The 15,676-nt window shown below is 36.6% G+C and overlaps 1 protein-coding gene across 1 annotated transcript; it reads right to left on the reverse strand.

Moving 5' to 3' along the window:
* Positions 1 to 1,532: 1,532 nt before the first annotated feature.
* Positions 1,533 to 13,769, reverse strand: LOC145980855 (uncharacterized). Its single transcript, XM_083113938.1, has 5 exons — positions 13,735 to 13,769; positions 9,392 to 10,235; positions 4,663 to 4,667; positions 3,229 to 3,264; positions 1,533 to 2,480 (listed from the first exon to the last, which is right to left on the reverse strand). The coding sequence occupies exons 1-5, from the start codon at positions 13,756 to 13,758 to the stop codon at positions 1,680 to 1,682; spliced, it is 1,710 nt and encodes a 569-aa protein (XP_082970064.1). The 5' UTR covers positions 13,759 to 13,769; the 3' UTR covers positions 1,533 to 1,679.
* Positions 13,770 to 15,676: the final 1,907 nt, after the last annotated feature.

Raw genomic sequence — 15,676 nt, forward strand, 5'->3', positions numbered from 1 at the left:
ATTATTTAAAAACATAGCTCCCGGCTATTTTTTAATACAATTTGCACATTACAACCCACGTACAGAAAATTTTCCAATATACTCTTTTGTGTTATTTCGGACGTTACAAAGCTTACGTAACATTATTATTGAATGTAAATGAAAATTGTAGTTAAATGTTGTAATGTTTTAGTAATGTTGGTGCAATTATTAAAATTTATCATTGAGAAACTTTCGAAATGTCTTTTATACATTAACCTATATTTGGAGCAATATATATAGGTAAAGGTAAAGTTCCTCGTCCCATGTAGCACCATGTCATGAAGGAACATTTGCGGGATGTGGGGATAGGAGCTCAAACTTTCTCAATCTCGGCCCTTTTGCAGCTGATGTGATCAACACCACGCTCGGCCGCCTTTGCTCCTTTAAGTTGCCCCCTGTATTCATTGATTTGAGGCAAAATATGTGAATTCTAAGAAAAATATATTGTCAATTTTATGCGTGTGGTCGTAATTTGAAAATAATAAAAAAATAGTGAAAACAAAAATGGACCGATAGATGTAACTTGAATCTTGCGCTATGGACCTGGTCTATAGCCCGAGATTATCTTTTGATCATTCATCATGTTTCAAGACTTTCCTCATAATGTGAATCGTCAGAAATCAGGTTTGAGTCACGGACAAGGAATGATATATTAACCCAGCACCTTTACTGTCTTACCTTATATGTATAATAAAGTGTAAAGCTGAAAGTCACTACACTAGATAAGAGGCTAATAAGGATGCAAATAGCCACAAGTGTTGACGCTCCCAACAATTTTAATTCATTCAACAATAATATTTGGGTTTTATTCGTCGATAGTCAATACCGTGATATTGAACAATTCCATTTTCAAATATTAATTACATCAATTTCAGTATGGTGGAAATTGATTAGGTGCGTAGTTGCAAATATCAATTTCTTTGTTATCCTTAAGTTCTATGAAGATTTATCTTTCAGCTTATTGGGCGCTATTTTGAATGCCATTTTGTATTGACGCAGATATGAGATTTTAGGGAATATGTTATTTAGTGAAGTCCATAGTAAGTTTTGTATCAGTTCTGAGCATTACACTGTTTTTTTAGGAAAGCTCGATCATATTTTTTTTGGCTAAAACTACTGGATTACATTTTTGTTTGTTGGATTGTAACTTTCATCCCTTTGTTATTTTTGCAAATAACTTACATTATTTAGCACGTCATGACAACTAATGGATTAAGTTCTCACTTGCCCACACTTTACTTGTGTGTGTGTGTGTGTGTGTGATTATTTGTTTCCATATTACCTAACCGAAAGAGGCTACTTGACATTGGGCCTACATTTTTAAGTTTGAATCATTGAAATGTACCTCCACAAAAAACTCTCCACTGCAAGGAAGTAGCTATCTTTATTTAACATGCTATACTATAACTGTAAAAGGGATATATTCTATGATTAAACATTACAATCTAAGGGAATTGTGGGAAAGATTTCGCATATAACTTAAAAGGTTCATAAAGAGCACAAAAACAAACTTAATATCAAAGTATTTTATTATCGAAAATACAAAACTATCGATCTATAATCATAGAAATGATTCAGCAGTTCAATCACAGATATCCACGCAGAAAGCAAGAGAATCAGTCCGCTTCCAATTTCCTTCATTGACTAGGCGTTCAGCGTCAAAAGTGGCCTTTGGAATGATGATGGACATGGACAGGAACTGGCACCGGCTTATGAACTGGAACATGGTACGGCTTAGGGACTGGAACCTCGTAAGGCTTGGGGATGTCGTAGGGGACTGGGTGGGGAACTGCGTACGGGACCTTGTTGATGACTTCGTAGGGGACCTTCTTCTCCACGACCACCTTGTAAGGTTTGGGAACCGGGACTTCGTAGTGCTTCACGACGGGAACCGGGACGTGGTGGGGCACTGGAACCGGGTAGTGCTTGACGACTGGGTAAGGATCGTGGTGCGGGACTTCGACGGGAACGTGCTTCACGATCTGGTCCACGTGATGTTCGTGTTTGAGGCCTTGACCAAGTCCTCCTCCGAGACCTCCGATGCCTCCGTATCCTGATCCAAGACCTCCAATACCCCCGCTTCCATATCCGCCTCCATATCCGCCTCCAATTCCCTCACCACCGATTCCTCCATAGCCTCCCAATCCACCTCCTCCTATTCCACCAACTCCTCCTCCTATTCCGCCAATTCCTCCATTTCCATATCCTCCTAGTCCACCAGCTCCATATCCTCCCAATCCACTAGATCCTCCTCCTAATCCACCTGCTCCTCCTCCTAATCCACCAGCACCTCCTCCTAATCCACCTCCTCCTCTTCCATATCCTCCTAATCCACCAGCTCCTCCTCCTAATCCACCAGATCCTCCTCCTAATCCACCTCCTTCTCTTCCATATCCTCCTAATCCTCCAAGCTGGGCATTGGCTGCAGCCACAAGGAGCAACAGTAGTGAACAGAGAAACTGCAATAGAAACACATTATCCTAAGTGAGGTATTCACTGATTACTTTCAACTAGAGAAAAGTTATCCATGTACATAAACATACATATATAAGATTAACATACTATAATAAACAATAATAAATACAATTCGCTGAATAATTATGTTGCTCCGACGACAGAAATTTACTAAAATATATCACAGCTGTAGTACAATGTATACTTTATTCATTCTCAGTCAAAAATATTTAATTATTTTGCTCTCTTGGTACAAAAACTAATTTTATATTCAGTTAGTGAAACACTGAAGTAAAAGTGTTGTTTTGAACTTGAGAGTCTAATGTGTGACAGAAACTTTCTAAATAGTGAGGATTTTTTGTTTCCGTTTTTGGAACACTACGTGATAATAATTTTCCTGTTCTAAGTTACATTTACAGGTATTATTTTATTTGTTGAATGAAAGTTTCATTATGTACATAACTAAAATTTCAATTATTGTATTGTATTGAAATAAATTGCTTTTACTAGAAAGATATGTTACAATACGAATCTAAATTATATGTTTTGTAATATATATACTTTCAAACATTTTCTGAACTCGTTGTTTTACATTATGAAAGGTCAAATATTATGCATACGTGTAAAATAAACCTTTATCAGCATTATTTAATTAATAAATCATGTGCTACTGTAATAATATATAAACTAATACTATTACAGAAGAAAAACTGTAGGTTTCATGAAATCCAACCATGAATTAATACTACATACCGGACTTCTCATCTCTGACTGCATGTGGATATCTTGCTGGATTGACAATGATGCAATGCTTGACGATGTCTCACATTTTATACTATTGAGCTTCTTGCTTCGATTAACATTATGTTAATTTATATGCTTTCTGCGTGTGTTCAAATTGCATTTCTCTGTTCTAATGTTCAACCATCGGTGCTCGTAAAGATGTGATAAATATAGTATTAATTGTCAGCGTGGGTGTATGAGTATTTCTTACAATCTTTAGGGATGTATTGAGAGAGTTTATTGCAATAAGTAACCTCCAGTTTATTTAGATGAAATGTATTTTTTGAAACAAGGAAGTGATTGAATTAGAATTAATTAAGATATATCGGTAGGATTGGAAGCAAGATTTCGAACGATCTACATAATACATTTTAACGATTCTTGAGTTTTCCGTCTTGTTAATTATTTAATCTATAATGCTATTTCCAGAGTGTTCTCCGCTAACTTGGCTGTTATGGAAACGATTTATGGTAACTATTAGCATGTAGAATGGACTTAGGTAGTCCCTTCTAATGCACCAACTCCTCTCGTCTATTCCACGTGGTTCTAATACTTATAAGATAATTTTAAGTTCACAAACAGTGGCGTCTTAAGAGAATTTTGAAGGGGGTTCAAGGTTGGTGAAGGTTTATCTGTTGGCTTTTTTTCCTTGATCATGAACTCCTTTTTGTCTATCTTCATATTTTGTTCATTTATGAATAGTGTATTTACATATATTCTTTATTTTCTTTCTTCTTTGTTACTATGTTCATTTATATCTTTCTTTTCTTTTATGCTTCATTCTCTCTTTGCCCCTTATTTCTCTCTTTCTGTATCCATACCTCTGCTCCTCTCTCTCTCTCTCCCTACTTATCTTTCTCAATCTCTCTCTCTCAGTGCGCAGTGGTAGCGTTGTCGCCTTGTAATCAAGGGATCCCTAATTTGATTCCCAGTGGAGGCCCTTAGTGCTTCGGATCCCACTTTAAACTGTAGGCCCAGTCCCGATTAGCCTTACTGTGCATAAAGTGGACTTAAATCGCCAACTCAACTCTGTGTGTGATTATTCTCTACTAGATGATTCTGAAAATTTATCATGCATCCTATTTGGGAGAGTGACGGCGAACATATTCGGAAATTTAATTTTTTGTTCTTTCTCTCTTTTTCATTCAGAGCTAAAATCTCTGATCAAGTGTCTTATGAATAATACTTTTAACTTTATTTCTTTGCCTCAAATCACACTACCTTCAAGCTGTTGGCTTCCCACCTCTATCCAAATCATTGGCTATAATCCACAATTTTATATTCCATATTTCACCGCATAATCGTCTCAGATTTTATGCCAAATTTTGTTGTAAAAATTGGGGTGCGACCATTATTGTGACTTATTTTTTTTAAGAAAAACCAAGAAAATTGTGCCAGTATTACCGGTACTTAAAAATAATGTATAACTAGGTAAAACTCTTTGGTGCAAGTCTATGATTCACAGAAATCTCGTGAATATATCTTAAAGTTGAATAGTCGAAACCGACACACATAATTTCTTCGTGAAATTTAGCGATCATTTTTCCGGTCTGAAAAGAAACTTAACACATGAATTGTTATTGATTTGTCCATTATAGTCGAAATATTACACTTGTCAAAAATTAATACAGTGTGCTAAGTATGGGCTTGTAAACTTGAATTCTGCATCCAAAGATTATGTGCCGCTTTTATTAGTTTTGTTATCTGACGCGCAGAATCGATGAAAGGTTGTAAACCAATTTTTGGACTGAAATAACGGGGTGCGATGATTGTGCGGTGTATATACACAAGTGTTTGTCCAATTTTACTATTTGTATACCGGTACCATTTTATGTGCATTCAGTGACGTAGTAAGAAAGAAAATGTAATTTATAGAAGTGAGAAAAAATATGGAAAAGGCTAATTTTTGTGGGCAATAAATTAAAACATCTGTTTTTATCTGGTTTTAAATTCTAGTTAAACGTTACAATTTGAATGAATACGTCAAATTAGGGCTGTAACATACAGGCTGACGGGTCCTAAGCCTAACTTGACCCAAAAAAAGTAAAAAAAAATATTGTCGTATATTCTTGAATAAAAGCACTTTGTCTTGTCTTTTTTTCTTTCTCTTGTCCTTGCACTTCCGATTTTAATATTTTAACAATAAAGCACCTCCAACTCCCACGAAGCAAGCGTGAGAAATTTAAAGGCTTGCGTTGTTTTCGACCCATGAGTAATATTAGCAGTTCTTCCTTACTTCCTACAGCTTCAGATTTCAGCTTCCGGAAAACAGAGAAATGCATTTTCAGGGTGAATGAAATTATTAATTATCTATTTCGTCAGTGTTTTTTTTTTTTTATTTTTTATTTTTTATTTTTTTTCCTGACACATCCCTGAAGACTCCTGAAGACTTGATATCGATTCACATTGAGATTTCAAATTTAAAGAACTGATAGGTCTCGCCCAGGGCCCAGGGCCTCGCTATATGTTGCTTTCGAGTCTGCCTTTTTATAACTTTATTTATTTACACGTTTCCATGTTTGATCTTTACGTAACCAATTTTGTTAGGTGGAGAACAGTAGTAACATGAATATTTCTAATAATAAAGATGAATTTGTAAAAGAATATTTTTATAATGTTTTAAATAATTATGGTATTATGGTATTTTAGATGCGTAGATATTTATAGATAATTATTATTGATTGACTTTTACAGACGAACTTATGTGCCTACCAAAAACAAATATATACTAACGGATCTCCCAGATGGCGCAGTGGTAGCGTCATTGCCTTGTAATGAAGGGGTCCCGGGTTCAATACCCGGTTGAGGCATATAGTGGTTCGGATCCCACTTTAAACTGTAGGTCGAGTCCCGATTAGCCTTACTGTGCATAAAGTGAACTTAAAACAGCAACTCAATAAGAAAAGCAATAACCATAATACATTTAATTGAGTCTATCTTCTGAAATTTTCCACCGTAAAGGTTGAACTAGAAAAAATGTCTTTTGTATTTCGCACATCGCATTCTACCTATTAACGTATCTATTCGAATACTGAAACATTGAAATCAATTACCTTGCGACGTTACTCTTACTTAGATCCATTTAAACACCTTTCTCGCTCTTGGAAGAACTATAAAAATCTTCATAGGCCAAGTAGTTAAATACGAGTCCTCTCACAGGTGTTAAATTAGTCGACTACCAAAATAAATTTCATATTTATTTTAGTAGTTTGACATGTACACGGTTTAATCACGCATATAATAAAAATATAGTTATTCACTGAACAAATTTGATGTGACAATTTTCACTTGAATCAACCATTTTAATACCAGAACATAAAATCTAAAATCAAGCTCCTTTTACCAGATTAGTACATACAAGTAGCTCCTTTCCACGTCAACTACATTGATTGGCTACAACCAGTGATGTGCGTCTACTCGTAAACACGATTGTCTACATTCTACACGTAGACTATTTTATGCACGTAGATTACGTAATCTATGTAAACAACATGGCGAAAGGTGATAACTTAGCAAAGGGCGCAGTGGAATTAAAAGAAAATTAAACTGCGTATCAGTTGCTGATGTGTAAGGAGAACTTTTCATACTCTTTCTTCCAAATTCGAACAATTTCTCACCTAGGAAGAAACCTAATATAGGAAACATTCTAGTGTTTTATGGGAAAAAGACCACTCTTGCTTCACGACTGCCATCTGTTGTTGTTTCTTGCATACTATTTATCATCTTCCATAGTTGGTAATAGAAGAGAAGAGAAATTTTGTTGTAAATAGGGTTCTTTTCAGTTCGTTAGGAACCAATATAGTTGAAAATGTCACTTTCCTTTCATGAAAGCCTTGAAAAGTAATTTTAGTGCACTTTAGATTGTCTACGTAGTCTATGTAAACTACAGCCCTATGTAATCTACGCGTAGATTACGTGTAGACAACGCATGTAGAAGTAAACTTATAGTCTACGGCGCATCACTGGCTACAACCTTCTTTAAAACTTTAAATATCACATTTTAGGATATTATTGAACATCTTTCGTAATTATTTCAGGTCGTAATAATATTATTTAGATATTATTTTATTATTTTCAAGAATCTAACGAAAATAATTAAAATTTCAATATTACGAGTAATCACTTAGATACATTTAGAAACATGATGTCATATGGACAGAAGAAGAACAGGAATAAAGACAATAGACTTTTCCCTATTCAAGAAGAGTAGATCCCAATCCAATTGCGCTAATTACATTTTTCTTCTTCGAAATTTGGTTCGTTCTGATAAATTTATACAATTTTAGTGTTCATTCGTTCTGATTCCAATCTTTTTAACGGTACTAATCATCTTCCATGATTCATTATCAAGTACTTGTATATTACAGTGAACGATATATCTACCTACGTACCATGTCAGAAATGATATGGATAAAAACAATAAAAGAATCAGGTTTTAATCCATAAACCTTTTAATTTTTTTTGCTTGATAAGGTATTGTTTATTCGAAACAAATAGTTGTTTTTTTTATTTTTGATGTTCAATACATAATTTTGTGATATTTAATATATATGTATTTGTAAATTTAAATGAATTGAAATTGAAATTTATTTATTTAAGTGTTGGGAATAGTTTTACACCTTTATACAACACCGTGTATTTAACATACATGCATAAAACTATTTTACAGAGTAAAGATAGCTACATAAAAATGGTTTTAATAATATACATTCAATACTACATAAGTCAGATATTAAAAAAGATAAAAAGTTAAGAGATAATCGTTCTTAAATTAGCCTACATTATTGTCGAATTTCATTTCTATACATTGGGACATTTATCCTCACTAGTGTTCATTCAAGGGTTAGATTTCAAAGCTGTACTTGCAATTACATTATGATGTCTTCTGATATTATAATATAGCACTTTCACACATATTTTTTTCACATTTGTTTTACAATCTATTACACCTGCTAAGATATTTTCTATAAACTCATGAGTGACAGAATGTATTTCTTCTACATTCAAGGTTACATAATTTCAGTTTTTTACTTAGGTTACTGTATTCATAATATACATGATACATTTTTAAATTATTATATATAAATCTACAAAACGTGCGTTGAACATTTTGAATTAACAATGTATTACTTTTGAGATTTAATGAATCCCATATTTGACGAGCATATTCTAAGGACGGCCTAACCATACTTGAATATGAAAAGTACCAAATTTCAGCTTACTTTCCAGCTTCGTATCAGGTTTCCCATAATAGATTTGTTTTTTTTTCTTTTAACAATCATATTTACGTGTGGTATAAATGTAAGCTTAGTAGGTCTTTGATGTTGTCTACATTCTGTACTGATACATTGCTAACATTGCATACAAAAGGAGATTGTAACTTGAGACAAAATGTTCCAAATCATTTATGAAGAGCAAGAACAATAGTGATTTTAATGACCCTTGCGGTATACCACTCTTCATATTGACTATTTCTCAATAAGAATTGTTAATTTTAACTTTAAATGTTCTGTCCATAAGGTAGTTTCGAGACCATTTGCAACAACTATCTGAAAATCCAAGTTTATTAAGTTTATATAATAATATCTCATAATAATATCTCATGATGTACAGAGTCAATGGCCTCTCCTATATCCAAATATAAGACATCAACCTGACAGCTGTTCAATAAAGATTTAGTTATGCTGTGATCACACTTAAATTGGTTGTTGTGGACCTGTTCTTTATAAAAAAATGTTGATGTTCATATATTAAAAATTTGGCTTGAAATCTGATATACTTATGTATTATATTTTCAAATATTTTCCCAAAGGAGTCAATTATGGCAATGGGCATATAATTTTCAATAGCTTTGAGACCTTGAACTTTGGGAAGAAGTATAAGTTTTACACATTTTATACATTTCTCATCAGTTCAATGCTACCAGAAATGTCAGTCCACGTGATGGTGAAAATGGAAAAAACAACAATGGAAATCAAGTTTAAAACATTTTATTATTCAAAATAACAAAATATCCTAGCTGCAATCATGGAAATGATACAGCAGTTCAATCACAGATATCCACGCAGAAAGCAAGAGAATCAGTCCGCTTCCAATTTCCTTCGTTGAGTAGGCGTTCAGTGTCAAAAGTGGCCTTTGGAATGATGATGGACATGGACAGGAACTGGCACCGGCTTATGAACTGGAACATGGTACGGCTTAGGGACTGGAACCTCGTAAGGCTTGGGAATGTCGTAGGGGACTGGGTGCGGAACTGCGTACGGAACCTTGTTGATGACTTCGTAGGGGACCTTCTTCTCCACGACCACCTTGTAAGGTTTGGGAACCGGGACTTCGTAGTGCTTCACGACGGGAACCGGGACGTGGTGGGGCACTGGAACCGGGTAGTGCTTGACGACTGGGTAAGGATCGTGGTGCGGGACTTCGACGGGAACGTGCTTCACGATCTGGTCCACGTGATGTTCGTGTTTGAGGCCTTGACCAAGTCCTCCTCCGAGACCTCCGATGCCTGCGTATCCTGATCCAAGACCTCCAATACCCCCGCTTCCATATCCGCCTCCATATCCACCTCCATATCCGCCTCCAATTCCGTCACCACCGATTCCTCCATAGCCTCCCAATCCACCAACTCCTCCTCCCAATCCACCTGATCCTCCTCCCAATCCACCTGATCCTCCTCCTAATCCACCTGAACCTCCTCCAAATCCACCTGATCCTCCTCCTCTTCCATATCCTCCTAATCCACCTGCTCCTCCTCCTAATCCACCTGATCCTCCTCCTATTCCATATCCTCCTAATCCACCTGCTCCTCCTCCTAATCCACCAGCACCTCCTCCTATTCCATATCCTCCTAATCCACCTGCTCCTCCTCCTAATCCACCAGCACCTCCTCCTATTCCATATCCTCCTAATCCTCCAGCGCCACCAAGTTGGGCATTAGCCACAGACGCGAGAAGCAACAGCAGTGAATAGAGAAACTGCAATAAAAAAGAGAGTAAAATTTACTTCAATGAATTTTTAAATATGGTGCAATACAGATTGTACAGTGCATAACAGTGAGAAAATGATCTTCGAAAGAATGGTGCCTCAACTTTGAATCAGTCAATTCCCTGCTTGATCAGCGAGTCCGAATAGTTGGCTGAGAGGAAGTTGAGGTGCCTGGAGGGGTGGTGATTGTATTGTCCAAGGGAGAGAAGGTTTGTATGAGAGGTGTGAGCACAACCACCACTCTAGAGTCATCTCAACACCCTCACCAAGCAAGGCATTGGAGTATGGGAAGTCGTGGCGGCATTATTTTGAAGATCTGCTTTCTCTGTCTACAATATATGGAAAAGGTATGAATATCTTATGATTATTGAGCAATCAATTAACGAAATGAATAGTCATACTTTCGTCGAGGATGAACCAGAGAAACATAACTCCAAAAATGCTGTTTTTAGTTTTGTTTAAATAAACTCCTCTGAAGAGCTCTGTTTGGTGATAGATAGGGATCTTCATTTCTAATCCATAGCAGTAAGGTGGAGCCACCTATTGACAATTTGCTGACTCTTCTACAGAGGCAGACATATTCCTAACAATTAGAGCGCGGAAGTTTGGCAAAAAGCCTTTTCCCCCTGATGCATATATTAATAAAATCTTTTTCGATATACATTTTCTATGTTGTTGATAATATACTATTTGGTATGGTCTTGCTCAGCCGGTATACACCAGAAAGTACACGCGACAACAAGGAGAGAGCAAGATCTTCTCCAGTGCCACAATGCGCTCCAGGAAACTGTCAAAAACTGTATCACGGTTCGCTGAGCCTCCAAAGTGGCACCTGACACTGACGCCATGACTCACCTGGCTGACTGACTGACTGGCGCCTTGGAGGCAAATTACACATACACAACCTCTCTTCCCTGCGGGTGCTGCCACCTAGCGACGCGGTCTGGAATTCGTCTCGAACACATGTGGCGTACCCCAGCCTGGCCTAAATATTCCGTACGTTTTATCGCTCTATCACTTTATTTCGCTTTTTCACGGCATTCACCCGGTTATTTATTGACCGCACCAAATAGAAGCTTTTTTTCCTTTGCCTATTTTGTACCCTATATTTAATTTTAATGTCCTTTTGCCTTTTTCAATGACATTTCAGAGTGCTTTTTCATAAAACTATTTTTCTTTCAATAACACTCTTTATTACCTATGAACCTCTTATAGCATCTGTGAAAGTCTTCGAGGAAAAAAGTGCAAATTTATAATGAGTGCAAATGTGGAATAGGAAATATTAATAACAATTTGTGATATTCTCAAAGATGGAAATTCTCCTCTTGACAATATGAATCAGATTGCAATAGTCTGTTTCATGTATGTTCCACTTTCTGTCATGAAAAAGCATTTTCTCTGACAGATGGCTATCCATGGATGTCGAAAGAAACTAGTGGTTGCAATATATACCGCGTTTGGTAGAACCTGTCCCGCTTCCCGCGCTAGGGAGCGCTCAACAGTTTCGGTGTCAATGAGAAACGAGGAAAAAATCATCTGCTGGGCAGCGAGGAGCGAATGAAAGCCAGAAGAGAGGCGCTTACGTAGACGCTGTTGCGACGTTGCGTATTTTAATTGGCTGCCTGGCTTTGACTTTCCCCAGCACGGAAACTGTTGAGCGCTCCCTAGCGCGGGAAGCGGGACAGGTTCTACCAAACGCGGTATAGGCAACGGAAGAAAGTAAAAATGTTATTCCCATGTAGATTTTTTAATTGAAATTATAGATGTACGTGACTTGAAATTTTTCACTTTTTCCTTCGGATTATTGTGCCTATTTTTTGTGTTGAAATTCTTGAACTTCCGGGTTCTACAAAAAATACATTATTTCCTCTTTCCTGTCAATTTGATAGATTGAAGTGACATCACTCTGGTTGTTATGACGGTACATGGATTGAAAAGTTTGCTTTCAATATACGGTATTTAGACTATGTCTCCTGAATTCAATGTATTTTCTGCTGCTCATGCTTAATATGTGAAAGAGTATACAGGGTGGCTCAATAAGTCACTTAACACCCTCAGTACAAGACCACTGCGGCATGGAATTTGAAATTGACGATGACCAATCGTTATCAGGCCAAGGGGGAACCACATTGACGCCACCCACATGGTCAGCGGCCATCTTGATGTCCGCCATCTTGAATTCAACTTCAGAATTTTAAATGGGAAGGGGGTCGTGCGACGTATCAAAATGGGCTAGAATTTCACGAGAAATGAAATGGTGAAGGTTTTTTCGACGTATCTTTAACCAGTAAAAAGTTATGACTGAATTCTTGTACCAATTTGCTCCTTTTCGAGGTGTTAGAAAAATGCCTTAAAATTTGTTTAGCGCTTCGGTAATGCATCGAGATCAAAGTGACGTCTATGGAGAGACGTTCGCATGCCATTGCACATTATTTTAATCGGATAAATCCATGAAGAGCTGTGTATTATGAATGGTTGTCGCGAACAATTTACAGTGTAACGCTTCCATTGAATTAAAAGTCCTTCACAGTGACAAGGTTAATGTTTATGTTCATAAGGAAGTTCATAAACAGAATATTCGATGTTTTTTATCTGATAACCCATTTTTGACAGATCAAAGCTGAATGGTTAGTGTTGGTAAGTTAATGGTGTGGCGTGCTGTGTGGAACATGATTGGTTAGTCAATTTTCCATCAACGGAACCTTAAATGCTTAGGGCTACTTGGATTTGTTAAATAAACAGTTTTTTCATCCTTGCTTATGGAAGAAGGTACTTTTTACAGAGGTTTTTTCAATAGGAAAGAACACCAGAACACTTATGGGAACGTTATGAACCAGTTTTTGTCCAAAATTAGTTATCAGATAAAAAGCATAGAATATTCTGTTTATGAACTTCCTTATGAACATAAACATTAACTTTGTCACTGTGAAGGACTTTTAATTCAATGGAAGCGTCACACTGTAAATTGTTCGCGACAACCATTCATAATGCACAACTCTTCATGGATGTATCCGATTAAAATAATGTGCAATGGCATGCGAACGTCTCTCCATAGACGTCACTTTGATCTCGATGCATTACCGAAGCGCTAAACAAATTTTAAGGCATTTTTCTAACACCTCGAGAAACAGCAAATTGGTACAAGAATTCAGTCATAACTTTTTACTGGTTAAAGATACGTCGAAAAAACCTTCACCATTTCATTTCTCGTGACATTCTAGCCCACTTTGATATGTCGCACGACCCCCTTCCCATTTAAAATTCTGAAGTTGAATTCAAGATGGCGGACATCAAGATGGCCGCCGACCGTGTGGGTGGCGTCAATGTGGTTCCCCCTTGGCCTGATAACGATTTGTCATCACCATTTCAATGTTGCGGGCTGCAGTGGCCTTGTACTGGGGGTGTTAAGTGACTTATTGAGCCACCCTGTAGTACTCAAGAAAAGCACAATATAATTTTAACTGCAACTTGTTTCTTAATAATACATACCGGACGCCTCATCTCTGACTGCATGTGGATATTTTGCTGGATCAAAAATGATGCCAAGGAAGAGAATTTCCCACATTATATACTCTTGAGCTTCTTGCTTGGATTAGCATTATGCATATTTCTGCAATTTCGTGTGCGTAATTGCATTTCTCTGCTCTAATGTCCCACCATTGATGCTCGTAAACACTTTGATATCGTATTAACTGCCAATGTTCTCCTACGGTTTCCGTCCTCTAATCTAGAATGATGATTTTAGAGGCATTGTAATAAATAATTCCAGGTTTAATGTGGAGAAACGTTTCTTTGTAATGAGGAAATCATAAAATTAAATTAGTGTTAATGAATGGAGAAGCTTTTCTTGTTCATGTCTTCCTTGTCCACTAATCTTTCAGTTCATGTCTGCCTATGCTTCGTGCATCTTTCACTATCCTTGAGGACTTTATACTTTGTATTTATTGCATCGACTTGTGGTGTACTGGGTAAAACCATTGAATTGTCAATCCTGGATGTTGTCTACCCCTGAACATTGCAACTACCCATGTAGTGATAAACACCGCGCTCCGAACGCATTCAGCCCCCAGGATTGCCTCCATGCATCCATTTTGTGAGAATCTGGATGAACCCTAGAAGCACCTTTATGTAGGAACATTGTATAAAAAATATCTACCTGAGAATCGAGCAAAGGTCGATATAAAGGTCGCTGCTCCATATATATCAAACCCGTATATTGTGCAATATACATGGTATAACGTTACATTTTTCCTCCTAAACAGCGAGTTAATTTCCTTGAAGTTCCTGTTTGCATCTGATTGCAGCAACTCTATGGCATCTCCCTAGCAATAACTTAATTTAGGAGTTATATTTATGTATCCATAGAAAACACGGAGTGAAATTTTGGCAACAGTGTATGCTAAAATTAGCACCACGACGATACGGCACTTCAAAAACCATAACCACAACTTTCTGAAGATACGAAATGTTTTCACCTTTTCACATAGTATTCAGGTACTTTCGGCTACACACTGGATTCGTTGTTTCACAACAAAATCTTGGTTACTAGTCATAAAAAACATGAATGCACCGGTCTTGGAAAGAACTACTACTTCAACGCCATCTGTACGCAGAACTTTGAACATGACGGATACCTTATATTTCCTGTCATTTACTTAAATACCTTTAATCGTAACAAAATTTTAAGGATTCCAGGTTGTAGTGAATAAAACAATCTTTCATATATGAAAATTTATTTCATACCGAATCTATATCAATGCTACGGTTGTGTCTGGGAATTTGGGCCTATTCTTTAACATGGCTTTAGAACCCCTTTAAGTCTTTATTGAATTTCCACAAAGCTCCTAGATGGCACTCACTAATGCAATGCCATAATCTCTAGATTAATCATTCTCTCCGTGTGAAGTAAAATATACAATAATGAATGTAACTGGAAGAAATTCACTGTGTTCATCGGAATATTTTATGCTACTTTAAGAAAGTCATCAAGTATCACCATCTCCAATAATATAATGTATCTGAAAAATGTATGGTTGCACAATAAATACATTAAATAAATCACCTGTATTGCCAACTGCTGCCCTAAGTAAATGTTTGATACAGACTTAAGCTAAACGTATGCTCCTAGAGAAACTTAAAATCTATGGGGAAAACTATGCCAATACTTAATCGTATTACGGAAGCATTGCTTCCGCTATAATTAGAGATGAGTGTCGGAAATTCCCGCAAATTTATTTTTGAAATGTTACTCAATGAATCACTTTGAATACAACAAAATTTCTAAGAACTGAGTAGTAGTAACATTCTTAAAACTGAGAACCCATTGTCGTTTTACGTACAAATATAAACCGTAACAATTAGCAAAGAAAACTCAAGACGTATAAACAAAAAGACACAGGAAAAAAATAAATTTTCGCGGCCTCGAGCCGCA

Source organism: Lepisma saccharinum, chromosome 28 (assembly GCF_977018435.1).
Source record: "Lepisma saccharinum chromosome 28, izLepSacc3.1, whole genome shotgun sequence".
In the NCBI taxonomy this organism is placed as follows: domain Eukaryota; kingdom Metazoa; phylum Arthropoda; class Insecta; order Zygentoma; family Lepismatidae; genus Lepisma; species Lepisma saccharinum.